This window comes from Triturus cristatus, chromosome 3_1 (assembly GCF_964204655.1).
Source record: "Triturus cristatus chromosome 3_1, aTriCri1.1, whole genome shotgun sequence".
In the NCBI taxonomy this organism is placed as follows: Eukaryota; Metazoa; Chordata; class Amphibia; order Caudata; family Salamandridae; genus Triturus; species Triturus cristatus.
Window position 1 is genome coordinate 9,985,509 of NC_140583.1, and position 16,989 is coordinate 10,002,497.

Here is a 16,989-nt window from a genome sequence, read left to right on the forward strand (position 1 = left end):
GGATCTTCATCATTACTTGTACCTTTGCCTCCAGGACACTGTGCTCCAGCATTGCGTGATCTTGGTCGTTAGTTGTACCGTCGCCTCCGGGACACTGCGCTCCAGCATTGTGGGATCTTCGTTAGTTGTACAGTCGCCTCCAGGACACTGTGCTCCAGCATTGCGGGATCACCGTCGCCTCCGGGACACTGTGCTCCAGCATTGCAGGATCTTCATCATTAGTTGTACCTTCGCCTCCGGGACACTGCGCTCCAGCATTGCAGGATCTTCATAGTTCGTTGTACCGTCGCCTCCGGGACACTGTGCTCCAGCATTGCGGGATCTTCATCGTTAGTTGTACCGTCGCCTCCAGAACACTACGCTCCAGATTTGCAGGATCTTCATCGTTAGTTGTACCGTCGCCTCCAGAACACTGCGCTCCAGCATTGCAGGATCTTCATTGTTTTTTTGATAAACAAATTTGTATTGTTTTGAATGACACAACAAAGAAAACATTGAGCCTGTCTAGTCACCATTTTGCAATCGTGCAGCACAAGATCACCCCACCCCCACCCGAAGCCCCCCCTCCGCCCCCCGTACCACATCCTCAGAATACATTGCCCAACCATTTCCCCCAGATCCTATGGTATTTCTTAAGGCAACCCCTCGCCTGATCGAGAGTCCGCTCCTGTGCCGCACACCAGTCCACCCCAGTACTCCATTTGGCCAAGCTAGGCGGCCGCGGATGCTTCCAGGCCGCTGCAATATCTCTTTTCGCCACCATTAGTGCTGTCATGAGGAATAGCTTCTCAGCGCGTGTGCCATCTAAACCGTCAGTGATGCCCAGAAGGGTGTGTCTGGGGTCATGTGGCACCTCCCAGCCTAAGACCTCCGTAAGATCAGCCTCAATGCCCCGCCAATAACCCCCCAGTTCCGGACACGACCACACCATATGGATGAAGTCGGCCGGGTCAAAACCACAACGGGGACAGGCCGCGTCAGCGGAGAGGCCCGCACGGTGCATACGAGCCGGCGTGAGGTAGGCAGCATGAAGATAGTAAATTTGAATAAGCCTCAGTTTGGCGGAGGCCATCACCAGCCTGGGGGCCATAAGGGCGTCCCGCCAATCAACCTCGTCCAGGGGACCCACCCACACCTCCCACCGTTCCCTCAGGTCTTCCCGAGCCACGGGGGTATTATTAACAAGAGAGCGATGTATTCGGGATATGCCCCCCCTCCCCAGGTTGCCCGGCAGCCGAACGTCCAGAAGGGTGTAAGTGCGTATGGCGTGTCGCAGTTGGAGGTACTTGTAGAATTGAGATGAGTGGAGGGAGAAGCGCGCCTGCAGCTCCGAATAGGAGCACATGCGTCCCCCTCGCCAGACATCCCCCAGCTGGGAGATGCCGAGCAGGTCCCATGTTTTAAAGCCCTCCAGAGCCGCGACGTCCCGCAGCCACGTCCCATGCCATAGGGGAGTGGCGCGGGTCAGCCTCCTGGTCCACTGGGTATGGCGAAGCGCCGCTCGCCAGGCCAGGAATATCGCTCTGGTGATGTCTGGACAGGAGGTGGGGATGGGGGCGCCGTACAGGCGGTCCAGAATGCAGGAGAAACCGAGGCCCTCTAATTCCACCCTGTAGACCGGGTCGGACCATCCCCCTCCAAACCAGTCATGAATGACCAGGAGGCGGGTGGCCAAATAGTAGAGGTAAAGATTGGTCATACCGAGCCCGCCGTCGAAGGTGGGCAGGCGACATGTCGACAGGGCCAGCCTCGGCCTCCCGCCACACCAGAGAAATCTAGTCGCCAGTCCGTCTAGCTCGCGAAAACAAGGCCGCGGGAAGGACACAGGAGTGTTCTGCAGTACATAAAGAAACCGGGGGAGAATCATCATTTTGTAGAGTGCCACCCTCCCCAGCGGATTGAGCGGGAGCGACTGCCATCGTATCGGGTCCGCCTTGGCCTTCTTGACCAGAGGGGCCACGTTAAGAGCCCAGCTCAACTCTGGGAGAAGGGAGACCCAGATGCCCAGATATTTAAAGGACAACCGACGAAGGGGAATACTGTCCTGCCAGTCAAAGCACTCCCGGGAGGGGTGCAGAGGCACAAGAACCGATTTATGCGGGTTTAAATAAAGGCCAGACGCGCGGCCAAAGCTGCCCAAGATATGGAGTGCGCGGGGACCCGAGCGCGCCGGGTCACTAAGATACAACAGAACGTCGTCCACGTAGAGGGCTATTCTGTCCGGCTCACGGCCCGGCCACTCCCAGCCCCGAAGGAAAGGATCCGCTCGGATCAGGGCGGCAAGGGGCTCCATTGCAAGAGCAAAAAGGAGAGGCGACAGTGGGCACCCTTGCCGCGTTCCCCGGCCGACCTGAAATGGTCTCGACAGTGCCCCGTTAACCAGCACTCTGGCGCGGGGGCACGCATAGAGGACCCGCACCATTCCAACAAACTTAGGGCCGAAACCCATGTGAGCCAGGACCTCGAAGAGGTAGGGCCACCCAACCGAGTCGAAGGCCTTCTCGAAATCGGCGAGCAGGAGGGTGAGATATGGAGAGATGCGATGGCGGTGAGCCAGGGCCACGTGAAGGCGACGAAGGCAATGGCAAGTGCCTCGGTCTGGTATGAAGCCACACTGGTCCGGGTGCACCAAGTCTGACAAAAAGGGTCGGAGCCTCTGGGCCAGGACCGCCGCATGGAGTTTGATATCAGTATTTATAAGAGAGATCGGCCGGTATGCCGACCTATCACAGGATGGCGGCGTAGACTTGGGCAGAACCACAATCGTGGCTATGTCTGCTTCCGGGGGGAAGGAGCCTTTCTTAGCCGCTTCGGCATAAAGGGACCCCCAACCGTGGGACCAGTTGGTCCTTATAGGTGGCATAAAACTCCTGGGGGAAGCCGTCCGGACCTGGGGTTTTCCCCGCGGATGTGCGCCCTATCGCGTCCCCAATCTCCTCATGGGAAATGGGTTCCTCCAGGCTCTCCCAGTCACCGGACCGAAGGCGGGGAAGCAGTAGATTACTAGCGGCCAGCATTGAGGCCAAGGGGAGGTCCGACGCCCGAGCCTGCTACAGCTGCGAGTAATACTGGGCGTAGGCATCCGCGATGGCCGCGGAGGAAGATTGGAGCAGGCCGTCAGAGTCCGTCACTGCAGGAATAATTCGCGAGGCCCTGGGGTAGGTAGCCAGCCGGTGCAACAGCGCACCATTCTTGTCGCCCCATCCATATACCCTCGCCACCGAGGATTGCCAGAGGAGCTTAGCCGCATCAAGCGACCGTTGACGGATCTCCTCCCGCAGAAGTCGCAGTTGCCGAGTCCCGGCCGGATCACCGGTCCCTGAAAGAGATCGCTCCAGTCGCAGTGCCCGGGCCTCACAGGCAGTGAGCCGCTGGAGCTGCGCCTGGCGGTGCCGCACCACCTGTGTCTTGGCAGTCCCCCTGATGGTGGCCTTGCAGGTCTCCCAGAGGGTACCCGCTGAGGAGACCGACCCATCGTTGTCGCCAAAGTACCGCGTCAGGGCGGACCCCACCTCCCCACGGAGCTTCCAGGCGAGAAACCAGGCATTGAAGCGCCACACCTGGCGGGCCCTACAAGGCGGGGCCCCAGACCCATGAGGACCGGAGAGTGATCGGATATCCCCCGGGGAAGGATGCGGACGTCCTGGATGCCGACACAGTCAGCGGGGGGGACAAAGATCGCATCAATCCGCGCATGAGTGTGGTGGGCGGCCGAGGTGTGGGTATATTGCCGTTTGCGCGGGTGCCAAATCCGCCATGCATCGCACAAGCCCTGAGCCTCCACCCAATTCGCCAGCTGCTTCGCTCGCGCAGCGCGGGGTGCCGAAACCGGGCCCAAGGAGTCGAGCTGTGGGGCCGAGACCGCGTTGAAGTCCCCCCCCTAAAACAATAGCGCCCGGCGGGTGGGTTGCCAATAAAGATGCGGTGTGAGATAAAGCGTGAGATAACCCGGTAGGCGGCGCATAGAGTGAGAGAAGACTGAGCGGCTGACCCTCAAGCGTGCCGCAAACGGCAATCCCCATCCCTTGGGGGTCATGAAGCACCCGGGTGAACACAAAGGGAAGGGAGCGGCGCAACAGGACGGCGACCCCCCGCGATCCGCGCGAGAACCCAGAGTGCCATACCCGGTCGTACCCGTAGCGCGCCAGGAAGGGACATTTCTCGCCAAGCAGGTGGGTTTCTTGAAGCAGGAGGAGCACGTCCGCCTCCGCGCGCTGGGCGTACTTGAGGACGGCAGTACGCTTGAGTCTATCTAGTAAGCCGTTCACGTTCCAGGACAGGACGTGCAGCTGGGCCGCAGAGGGTGGGTCAGCCATAATAGGGATGGGAACAGAGCACGTCAGGAGTGGAGCTGCCAGGGGAAGCCAGGGCTACGGAACCCCCGCTAGGGGGAGCCAACGGGTGGCGCAGGAAAGCAATCGGTGGCAGAGCCCGCGTGGGTGGCTGCACGGAGAAGCGCAATGAAACGCGAGGTGTGGTGCTGCGTAGGAGGCTCAAGGAAACACAGACCCAAACCAAACAAAACAGTCCCCCGAGGAGGAAAAACAAACAAGTATCCAACCCCAACCCCCCACCCTACACTTCGAGAACAGAATCATCTGTCGCCCTAACTGAACCAACAATTACAAAACCCCAAGCCTAGGCGCTCGGGTATAGAGAGCATGGTAGACCCCTCCTGAAGCACGGATTTCAATGTCTCGTCCTTGGTTGCTGTGGGAAAGCATGAGATTACAAAGCCCCCACCCCCGCGGATGCTTGAAACAAACTGGGAGTCATATAGCAGGACTGCGGGAGAGGTCTGACAAGTCAATTTGCACATTGAGGGGAGAGGAAGACCGTCCGGCCGAGGGGACAGGCGGCGCCGGGACCCCCCAGCCGCACGAGAGGAGGTGCCAGAGGAGGCCGATGAGTCCCTCACTTGTCTCCCTGAGATGCTGGCAGACCGGGTCCGAGCCGCCGCCGTGCCGCGGCGCTGTCGGGAGTGCGTGCGTGCGTGCGCTTCCTACGCTGTGGTCGCTGGGACCCAGCTGCACCTTGTCTCCGGGGCACAGCAGTGGACGACGCTTCACCGGGCTGGCGCAGAGGTCTTTCCTCAGTGAGCCAGGTCCAGGCCGCCCTGGGAGTGTCAAAGAACAGTGTCTTACTCTGGAAAATGACACGAAGGCGGGCCGGGAATTGGAGCTGGTATTGGAGGCCCAGGGAGCGCAGCTTTTGCTTGACCTCCGTGTAGGAGCGGCGCTGCTCTTAGACCTCCCGGGTGTAGTCCGGGAAGACCATAATGGTGTGGTTGTTGAAATTCAAAAGACCGCTCACCCGTGCCTCCCGGAGGATAGCATCTGTCTCGAAAGTTGAGGATCCTAAGAATGAAGGGGCGCTGAGGGGCTCCCACCGGGGGCCTGGCTGCCAAGGACCGGTGCGCCCTCTCCACCACGAACCAGGTCGACAGACAGGCCGCCGGCATCCAGGACTTAAACCATTTTTCGAGGAAGTCATCTGCTCGGCCAGACTCGACCCCCTCCGGAAAGCCCACCAGGCGAAGGTTATTGCGACGGGCGCGATTTTCGGCATCTTCCGCCCGCCTGTGCAGTTCCTTGGAGTGGGTAGTGAGCTCCCGGACCTGGTCCTGTAGAAGGCGAATGTCATCCTCCACCGTGGAGATCCTGGACTCCGTTTCCGTGATGCGAGCCGTGGCGTTGCGGAGGTCCTGCCGCAAGAGCGCAACATCAACCTTCACCTCCCCAACCATCCCTTCCAAGGATGTGCGAGAGGCATCAATGGCCTGAAGGATGACAGCCAAGTCCTTGTTCGGAGCCGGCGCCCCTCCTCCACCCGCGGGGTCCGAGCTCGCGAACTGGTCAATCCGTGTCTGGTGGGACGTCGCCGGCGGTTTGGAGCCGTTTTCCTTGCCCATGATGAACCCAAGGGGCATGAGCCTGACACGGGGATGGGCGCAGTGGACCCGCCGACTGCTCCCACCTGCCAAGCGGTGCAGCCCCCTGCAACAGAACAGGAGTGGGGGGGTTCCAGAAGAAGGCAAATGGCGAAGGTGCGTCCTATCCCCACCGATGGAGGGCTCAGAGCGCAATCAACACGCACACCCGCACACGGATCCGGGCCGAGCCGCCCTCACTACGTCCCGGGCCTCGCGCTACAGACTGTGTCCGTGATGGTCCTCAAGCGATGTACAGCGCACGGTCCAACGAGGCTCCGTCCGTCGCCCCAACTCACCGGCTTGACCAACTCACCGGGGAACCCATCGTCCACCCCAGGTCCGGATCCAGCAGCCGAAACCCCCCCCCCCCCCCCCCCCACCGAGCACCAGGCACAGCGCCAAGGAAGACAGTCAAGGCTCGGTAGGGGGGGGGGGGGAATTGCCCTTCTGCCAGCAGCGACCCCCGGGAAGGGTACCGGGCGGGAGAGATCCGGCACCGCCGCTCCCGCTAGGAGCGTCCCCGCCCCAAGTACAGCGGCCGTCCGCCGGGTCCGGCGGGGCATCAACGCCTCCGGGACCACCCCAGAACGGGTCAGCGAGGAGCCCCCTCAGGCCGCGTCGGCCCAGCACCAGGAGACAGCGGACACCAACAGCAGCACCGCAGCAGGGCAGTCAGGTCGTTGGGTAAGTAATCCCTGTCTGTGGAAAGCAGATCTGAAGTGAGCTGGAAGTTCAGTACATTCATTGGGTCCACAGTCTACTTTCTTCCAGCAACGTGTTCACTGCAAGATCAGCACCCCATTGACAGCAGCCTCCGTAGTCTGGTAAAGAGTGTGAAAGATTTTACTGCCGTGGAAAGTAACGGGGACTGCAGCTGGAGAGGCCAACTCGAACCTTGTTGGGTGCAGTAGGTTACCGCCACTTATGCGTAATGCGCGAAGGAAGTTGCATGGACGCGTAGAGCTCCGCCGAGAATTCCCCCAGCCGGATCCCGCCTCTCCGCTCGGGCCGATCTGCCCGTCGAAGCGGGCCCACTCACCATCGGGGGCGCTCACCATCCGCTGACCCCCCCCACCGTGCAGCTGAAGTCCGGCACCCGCTGGAGCTCCGCTCCGAAGATCCTTCGGTCCCCGGCCAGCCGTTGATGGCCTCGCGCCCCTCGTGGTGCGCCGGGGGCTCACCTAGCCGGCCGCGGGACCGGCCAGGCACGCCTCAGGCACCGGCGGAGCTCACGGGCTTGCTACCGCGGCTCCAGCTGCATCGATCCAGGTAAAAGTCTCACTGGGGGCAGGGCAGCCGTCCCGCAACACTCGGCGGTCATCTGGGCACACCTAGGACGGCCACAACGGATGAAGGGCGGATGCGAGGGGCCAGCATCCTCAGTGCGGCCATCTTGGGTAGCGCCACCTAGCGCTCTTAGGATCTTCATTGTTAGTTGTACCGTCGCTTCTGGATGCTGTGCTCCAGCATTGCGGGATCTTCATTAGTTGTACCTTTGCCTCCAGGACTCTGTGCTCCAGCATTGCAGGATCTTCATTGTTAGTTGTACCGTCGCCTCCGGGACACTGTGCTCCAGCATTGCGGGATCTTCATCGTTAGTTGTACCGTCGCCTCCGGGACACTGCGCTCCAGCATTGCGTGATCTTTGTTAGTTGTCATCGCCTCCGGGACACTGTGCTCCAGCACTGCGGGATCTTCATCGTTAGTTGTACCGTCCCCTCTGGATGCTGTGTTACAGCATTGCAGGATCTTCATCATTAGTTGTACCTTCGCCTCCAGGACTCTGTGCTCCAGCATTGCAGGATCTTCATTGTTAGTTGTACCGTCGCCTCCGGGACACTGTGCTCCAGCATTGCGGGATCTTCGTTAGTTGTCATCGCCTCCGGGACACTGTGCTCCAGCATTGCGGGATCTTCATCGTTAGTTGTAGCGTCGCCTCCGGCACACTGCGCTCCAGCATTGCGGGATCTTCATCGTTAGTTGTACCGTCGCCTCCGGGACACTGCGCTTCAGCATTGCGGGATCTTCATCGTTAGGTGTACCGTCGCCTCCAGGACACTGCGCTCCAGCATTGCGACATCTTCATCGCTATTTGTACCGTCGCCTCCGGGACACTGCGCTCCAGCATTGCGGGATCTTCATCATTAGTTGTACTGTCGCCTCCGGGACACTGCGCTCCAGCATTGCAGGATCTTCATCATTAGTTGTACCGCCGCCTCCGGGACACTGCGCTCCAGCATTGCGGGATCTTCATCATTAGTTGTACCTTTGCCTCCAGGACTCTGTGCTCCAGCATTGCGGATTCTTCATTGTTACTTGTACTGTCGCCTCCGGGACACTGCGCTCCAGCATTGCAGGATCTTCATCGTTAGTTGTACCGTCGCCTCTGGATGCTGTGCTCCAGCATTGCGGGATCTTCATCGTTAGTTGTACCTTTGCCTCCAGGACTCTGTGCTCCAGCATTGCGGATTCTTCATTGTTACTTGTACCGTCGCCTCCGGGACACTGCGCTCCAGCATTGCAGGATCTTCATAGTTAGTTGTACCGTCGCCTCCAGGACACTGCGCTCCAGAAGTGCGGGATCTTCATTGTTAGTTGTACCGTCTCCTCCGGGACACTGCGCTCCAGCATTGCGGGATCTTCATCGTTAATTGTATCGTCTCCTCCGGGACACTGCGCTCCAGCATTGCGGGATCTTCATCGTTAGTTATATCGTCGCCTCCGGGACACTGCGCTCCAGCATTGCGGGATCTTCATCGTTAGTTGTACCGTCACCTCCGGGACACTGCGCTCCAGCATTGCGGGATCTTCATCGTTAGTTGTACCGTCACCTCCGGGACACTGCGCCCCAGCATTGCGGGATCTTCATCGTTAGTTGTAGCGTCGCCTCCGGGACACTGCGCTCCAGCATTGCGGATTCTTCATTGTTACTTGTACCGTCGCCTCCGGGACACTGCGCTCCAGCATTGCAGGATCTTCATCGTTAGTTGTACCGTCGCCTCCAGGACACTGTGCTCCAGAAGTGCGGGATCTTCATTGTTAGTTGTACCGTCTCCTCCGGGACTCTGTGCTCCAGCATTGCGGGATCTTCATCGTTAGTTGTATCGTCGCCTCCGGGACACTGCGCTCCAGCATTGCGGGATCTTCATCGTTAGTTGTACCGTCACCTCCGGGACACTGTGCTCCAGAAGTGCGGGATCTTCATTGTTAGTTGTACCGTCTCCTCCGGGACTCTGTGCTCCAGCATTGCGGGATCTTCATCGTTAGTTGTATCGTCGCCTCCGGGACACTGCGCTCCAGCATTGCGGGATCTTCGTTAGTTGTGCCGTCGCCTCTGGGACGCTGTGCTCCAGCATTGCGGGATCTTCATTGTTAGTCTAAACAGCTTAAGACTCCCATTTGGGGGGGGGGGGGGGGGATTCGGCACCCTTCTCTCATATTGAAACGTATATCATCTATTTTATGTAGAAAAAAATATGCATTTTTAATTGTTGATAAAAACTTCAGCATATCAAAGGCCTCACTTTGTGAACTTTAGTTTTCTTATATATATAGATTTGTTTTCTATAGAGTGAACTTGACCCAGGGGTATCAGAGTGGTGTACAAAAGAAACAAAAACAATTTCCACATATAGGAGTGTTGCATAGAATCGTGATTAATCGCATATGTGCTGCAAACATAATAGAGAACGTTAACAATTTCGGTTCCATAGGATCAGATTGTACATTTTCTGTTAATCATAGCTTCCCTCTTATTCTTCAGCCAGGGTGTCTTTCAAGCAATATTGCGTACAACTTTTTCTTGTAGTCGGTCAGTGATTGGTTGGTATGGAACTCGGGGCTGAAAGTTCCATATCCTGGGTGCGCTGTATCTGCCTCGGCCACATCATTGTAATGTGAGCGAAGCTGCCGCGTGTCCCGTAACTTTACTTCAATGTAGCGGATAACAAAGAAACCAAGGTACATTTAGCCAACAGCAAAGGGAAGCTGAAGTTTGGCGTTGTTCCAGCTTCCATATCCCAGAATACTTTGCGCCACTAATTGTTTCGGTGCTTCAGTTCTTTTGTTTCGGGCTCCATATGAAGCAGATCCATGAAGTCTCTCCTGGTTTGTGATGCTTTTTACAAGAGCTTCAGTTACTTGCTTCTTAACGTTTTGCCTTCTGTAGAGTATTTTCCAATACTTTTGCGACCGTTGCAGGTACTTTACATCTACTTTTCCTGCAGGGAATCCACAAGATTCTTTCTCTGACAGAAAATAGCATGGGGGTGGTTTTCTGGTTTCTTCTGCCTGTCAGGCACCCACATAGCTGAGGGGTGGAGTTCTGTCATCAAATATCAAACCAAGCTCGGAGACTGAACAGGAATGTGTCTGAGGGAAGACTAGGTGATGTAGTGAAAAGACTGAGTTAGGTTGAGGTTCTCGTAAGTGCAGCCAGGGAAGGGACTCCTTCCACTGCAGAGCAGCTCTTTATCCCAGAGGCTCCTACAGAGGAGGATGATCGGAGAGGGAGAAACAATGCCAACTCGCCCTGTTGTCACTTGACATTGAACAGAGGTACAGCTTATTGTCTGTTAGACACAGACACAACACTTAGGACTCTGTCGCAGCGTGCCTCAGTGTAAAGCAAGAGGTGATTCTGAAGATCGGTAGTGTTGTGTTGAAAGAGAGTTGTCTTCAGGTGCGAGTGTGTTGACGCTAATTACTTTGAGACTGATTTGTTTTGTGATTGGGTTGGGGAGTGGTTGTTGTAGTAGGAGTCCTGCCTTTTCCTCTCTTAGTAAGTTTCAATGTCCTGCTTCTTTTTTTTAATGAAATTCTGTGCTGCGCATTCACATAGTTCCTGACTCAGCCACTTTTGTACCTGTACATTCTGGTTTCTGAAATCCCTGATGGTGCTGTACAGTTCCTTTATTGGCTTGCAGCTGCTAGAATCACAGCCTAGTGTTGGAGGACGGTTTTAATTGCTACAGTGGGTTTTTTCCAGAGACTTTCAAGGGTACATCTGTTTGATTTCAGGCATTTAACCTCTGGTTTCACCCAGGCAGGGATCGTAGACTTGGATCTATTTGGTTATATGTTAAGTCAAAAAACTTTCCGAAATGTAGTCGTTGCATCGGCCAATTGTAGCAAGGATGTTTCTCTTGGTAAAGCGATAATTTTGTTTCTAAATGTTCTTTTTGTTTGGTTTTCCTCAGGGCAATTTAAGTCGTGGAAGTAGCCTGTTCTTCCGAAAAGCTCCTGCAGGGAAGAAGTACATTTTGGAACAGAAAAGATTTTACTAAAGTGCCAATGCCGACTTGTGCCACCTACGCTGGACCTGGAATTTACAGAATGCTGGGGGAGGGAATTGATTTGTACACATTTTTGGATGTATAATTTTTTATTCTGTTTTTGGGGAAAGGAATGTTTGCCTCTGCATTGTTTCTTGAAGACCTCCAGGGTCGTGAGGGGGAGGGTCTGGTGCATGTGGGCCGTGGATGCTGTGCTTCAGCTCACTGTTGAAGGCCCTAATAATAGAAGCGATCTCGCTCCTTGCGACTGGTGAGTGCAGCGTCTGCAGTGGTCCTGAACTTCCGGGTTGTCCTCCGTTGTCACTGTTGTATGAGAGACCGCTCCCTTTTCAGCCACCAGCTCACTCAGATTCACACACACATTGCTCAAGCTTGAACAAAGCTGAAGCTTGGTCTCCTGCTGTTCTAGCTACAAGGTGGTAGAAGAGGAGGAGAGAGAAAATGCCGGTTTGTATGAAGAGCAGAAACCAAAGCTGCAGCCAGTATCTTGACAGAATTCACATCAGATGGGGGAGGATACAGTGTGGCTGCTCGCAGCTGGACCGTGCTGTTGGCATCCCTCAACAGATGAACTCTTCCATAAAGTCTAAATACTTTTCCCAATTGAAGAATCCACCAAGGAACGCACTGCTATAAAGAATGTGCTTGGGGTTTCCCGGGTAATGATGGAAGACCATTAAAGACAAATCCAATCTCTCACTTGTGTTGTTCTTCCGCTTTGCCGCTGTGAGTCTGTGAGCTCTGCGAATCTCAAAGCCTAGATCTAGTGCCCATGGAAGGCCCTACGCAACTGAACTCAGCACACATTCACTTAGGAATTCTCCTAAACAGCAAATGGGAAAACAGAAAGCAAAAGATATTACAAGCCAGTCTTCACTACGAGTTTCCACCACGCTGTGCTTGCTCGGCAAAGGTTAAGTGTACGATCTTTGAGACGGTAAATATTCTCAATGCCATTCATGTCTATAACCCCTGCCTGTTCCGTTCCTCCCAAACCCCAACTCACACGAGCTGTGGCGCCTGTAGAGCGGAGTTTACTTTCCTGCTTTTGCCATTATCCTTGTTATTCCACATTCTAATCCCAGCGCTCTGCCTCTTTCTACACACATGCTTTAGACGCGTGCCGTCCCACCTCGCCCCTGCTCTGCCTCTTTCTACACATGCTTTAGACGTGTGCCGTCCCACCTCGCCCCTGGCCTTTGATCCTCTGCAGTCTGTCCTGCATCAACCTTACCCCTTGTATGTGCCTTTCTCTCTGCCCTTACCTGGAATTGATGCCTGCAGTCAGTCACACTCTGCCCTTACCTGGCATTGATGCCTGCAGTCAGTCACACTCTGTCCTTACCTGGCATTGATGCCTGCAGTCAGTCACACTCTCTGCCCTTACCTGGCATTGATGCCTGCAGTCAGTTGTTCTCTCTGCCCATTCCTGGCATTGATGCCTGCAGTCGGTTGCTCTCTCTGCCCTTACCTGGCATTGATGCCTGCAGTCAGTTGCTCTCTCTGCCCATACCTGCCATTGATTCCTGCAGTCAGTTGCTCTCTCTGCCCTTACCTGGCATTGCTGCCTGCAGTCAGTTGCTCTCTCTGCCCTTACCTGGCATTGATGTCTGCAGTCAGTCACACTCTTTGCCCATACCTGGCATTGATGCCTGCAGTCAGTTGTTCTCTCTGCCCTTACCTGGAATTGATGCCTGCAGTCAGTCACACTCTGCCCTTACCTGGCATTGATGCCTGCAGTCAGTCACACTCTGTCCTTACCTGGCATTGATGCCTGCAGTCAGTCACACTCTCTGCCCTTACCTGGCATTGATGCCTGCAGTCAGTTGTTCTCTCTGCCCATACCTGGCATTGATGCCTGCAGTCAGTCACACTCTCTGCCCATACCTGGCATTGATGCCTGCAGTCAGTTGCTCTCTGCCCATACCTGGCATTGATGCCTGCAGTCAGTCACATTCTCTGCCCATACCTGGCATTGATTCCTGCAGTCAGTTGCTCTCTGCCCATACCTGGCATTGATGCCTGCAGTCAGTCACATTCTCTGCCCATACCTGGCATTGATTCCTGCAGTCAGTTGCTCTCTGCCCATACCTGGCATTGATGCCTGCAGTCAGTCACATTCTCTGCCCATACCTGGCATTGATTCCTGCAGTCAGTTGCTCTCTGCCCTTACCTGGCTTTGATGCCTGCAGTCAGTTGCTCTCTGCTCTTACCTGGCATTGATGCCTGCAGTCAGTCACACTCTCTGCCCATACCTGGCATTGATGCCTGCAATCAGTTGCTCTCTCTGCCCATACCTGGCTTTGATGCCTGCAGTCAGTTGCTCTCTCTGCCCATACCTGGCTTTGATTCCTGCAGTCAGTTGCTCTCTCTGTCCATACCTGGCATTGATGCCTGCAGTCAGTTGCTCTCTCTGCCCATAACTGGCATTAATGCCTGCAGTCAGTTGCTCTCTCTGCCCATACCTGGCATTGATGCCTGCAGTCAGTTGTTCTCTCTGCCCATACCTGGCATTGATGCCTGCAGTCAGTTGCTCTCTCTGCCCATACCTGGCATTGATGCCAGCAGTCAGTTGTTCTCTCTGCCCATACCTGGCATTGATGCCTGCAGTCAGTTGTTCTCTCTGCCCTTACCTGGCATTGATGCCTGCAGTCAGTCACACTCTTTGCCCATACCTGGCATTGATGCCTGCAGTCAGTTGCTCTCTTTGCCCATACCTGGAATTGATGCTTGCAGTCAGTCACACTCTCTGTCCTTACCTGGCATTGATGCCTGCAGTCAGTCACACTCTCTGTCCTTACCTGGCATTGATGCCTGCAGTCAGTCACACTCTCTGTCCTTACCTGGCATTGATGCCTGCAGTCAGTCACACTCTCTGTCCTTACCTGGCATTGATGCCTGCAGTCAGTTGTTCTCTCTGCCCATACCTGGCATTGATGCCTGCAGTCAGTCACACTCTCTGCCCATACCTGGCATTGATGCCTGCAGTCAGTCACATTCTCTGCCCATACCTGGCATTGATTCCTGCAGTCAGTTGCTCTCTGCCCTTACCTGGCATTGATTCTTGCAGTCAGTTGCTCTCTCTGCCCCTACCTGGCTTTGATGCCTGCAGTCAGTTGCTCTCTCTGCCCTTACCTGGCATTGATGCCTGCAGTCAGTTGCTCTCTCTGCCCTTACCTGGCATTGATGCCTGCAGTCAGTTGCTCTCTCTGCTCTTACCTGGCATTGATGCCTGCAGCCAGTCACACTCTCTGCCCATACCTGGCATTGATGCCTGCAGTCAGTTGCTCTCTCTGCCCATACTTGGCATTGATGCCTGCAGTCAGTTGCTCTCTCTGCCCATACTTGGCTTTGATTCCTGCAGTCAGTTGCTCTCTCTGTCCATACCTGGCATTGATGCCTGCAGTCAGTTGCTCTCTCTGCCCATACCTGGCATTAATGCCTGCAGTCAGTTGTTCTCTCTGCCCATACCTGGCTTTGATGCCTGCAGTGAGTTGCTCTCTGCTCTTACCTGGCTTTGATGCCTGCAGTCAGTTGCTCTCTCTTCTCTTACCTGGCATTAATGCCTGCAGTCAGTTGCTCTCTCTGCCCATACCTGGCATTGATGCCTGCAGTCAGTTGTTCTCTCTGCCCATACCTGGCATTGATGCCTGCAGTCAGTCACACTCTCTGTCCTTACCTGGCATTGATGCCAGCAGTCAGTTGCTCTCTGCCCATACCTGGCATTGATGCCTGCAGTCAGTTGCTCTCTCTGCCCATACCTGGCATTGATGCCTGCAGTCAGTTGCTCTCTCTGCCCATACCTGGCATTGATGCCTGCAGTCAGTTGCTCTCTCTGCCCATACCTGGCATTGATGCCTGCAGTCAGTTGCTCTCTCTGCCTATACCTGGCATTGATGCCTGCAGTCAGTCACACTCTCTGTCCTTACCTGGCATTGATGCCTGCAGTCAGTCACACTCTCTGTCCTTACCTGGCATTGATGCCTGCAGTCAGTTGTTCTCTCTGCCCATACCTGGCATTGATGCCTGCAGTCAGTCACACTCTCTGCCCATACCTGGCATTGATGCCTGCAGTCAGTCACATTCTCTGCCCATACCTGGCATTGATGCCTGCAGTCAGTTGCTCTCTTTGCCCATACCTGGAATTGATGCTTGCAGTCAGTCACACTCTCTGTCCTTACCTGGCATTGATGCCTGCAGTCAGTCACACTCTCTGTCCTTACCTGGCATTGATGCCTGCAGTCAGTCACACTCTCTGTCCTTACCTGGCATTGATGCCTGCAGTCAGTCACACTCTCTGTCCTTACCTGGCATTGATGCCTGCAGTCAGTTGTTCTCTCTGCCCATACCTGGCATTGATGCCTGCAGTCAGTCACACTCTCTGCCCATACCTGGCATTGATGCCTGCAGTCAGTCACATTCTCTGCCCATACCTGGCATTGATTCCTGCAGTCAGTTGCTCTCTGCCCTTACCTGGCATTGATTCTTGCAGTCAGTTGCTCTCTCTGCCCCTACCTGGCTTTGATGCCTGCAGTCAGTTGCTCTCTCTGCCCTTACCTGGCATTGATGCCTGCAGTCAGTTGCTCTCTCTGCCCTTACCTGGCATTGATGCCTGCAGTCAGTTGCTCTCTCTGCTCTTACCTGGCATTGATGCCTGCAGCCAGTCACACTCTCTGCCCATACCTGGCATTGATGCCTGCAGTCAGTTGCTCTCTCTGCCCATACTTGGCATTGATGCCTGCAGTCAGTTGCTCTCTCTGCCCATACTTGGCTTTGATTCCTGCAGTCAGTTGCTCTCTCTGTCCATACCTGGCATTGATGCCTGCAGTCAGTTGCTCTCTCTGCCCATACCTGGCATTAATGCCTGCAGTCAGTTGTTCTCTCTGCCCATACCTGGCTTTGATGCCTGCAGTGAGTTGCTCTCTGCTCTTACCTGGCTTTGATGCCTGCAGTCAGTTGCTCTCTCTTCTCTTACCTGGCATTAATGCCTGCAGTCAGTTGCTCTCTCTGCCCATACCTGGCATTGATGCCTGCAGTCAGTTGTTCTCTCTGCCCATACCTGGCATTGATGCCTGCAGTCAGTCACACTCTCTGTCCTTACCTGGCATTGATGCCAGCAGTCAGTTGCTCTCTGCCCATACCTGGCATTGATGCCTGCAGTCAGTTGCTCTCTCTGCCCATACCTGGCATTGATGCCTGCAGTCAGTTGCTCTCTCTGCCCATACCTGGCATTGATGCCTGCAGTCAGTTGCTCTCTCTGCCCATACCTGGCATTGATGCCTGCAGTCAGTTGCTCTCTCTGCCTATACCTGGCATTGATGCCTGCAGTCAGTCACACTCTCTGTCCTTACCTGGCATTGATGCCTGCAGTCAGTCACACTCTCTGTCCTTACCTGGCATTGATGCCTGCAGTCAGTTGTTCTCTCTGCCCATACCTGGCATTGATGCCTGCAGTCAGTCACACTCTCTGCCCATACCTGGCATTGATGCCTGCAGTCAGTCACATTCTCTGCCCATACCTGGCATTGATTCCTGCAGTCAGTTGCTCTCTGCCCATACCTGGCATTGATGCCTGCAGTCAGTCACATTCTCTGCCCATACCTGGCATTGATTCCTGCAGTCAGTTGCTCTCTGCCCATACCTGGCATTGATGCCTGCAGTCAGTCACATTCTCTGCCCATACCTGGCATTGATTCCTGCAGTCAGTTGCTCTCTGCCCTTACCTGGCTTTGATGCCTGCAGTCAGTTGCTCTCTGCTCTTAC

At 55.3% G+C, this 16,989-nt stretch overlaps 1 protein-coding gene across 6 annotated transcripts in view; it reads left to right on the forward strand.

Moving 5' to 3' along the window:
- The window catches only part of LOC146859588 (mitochondrial carrier homolog 2-like), a 379,079-nt gene extending 367,157 nt beyond the window's left edge, over nucleotides 1–11,922 (forward strand). For all 6 annotated transcript variants that reach the window (XM_085646528.1, XM_085646529.1, XM_085646527.1 and 3 more), the window contains one exon: nucleotides 11,131–11,922. In XM_085646528.1, coding sequence (XP_085502654.1) covers nucleotides 11,131–11,217 — 87 coding nt within the window. In that variant the 3' untranslated portion in view covers nucleotides 11,218–11,922. The remainder of the gene's footprint in view (nucleotides 1–11,130) is intronic.
- The last annotated feature ends 5,067 nt before the right edge of the window (nucleotides 11,923–16,989 follow it).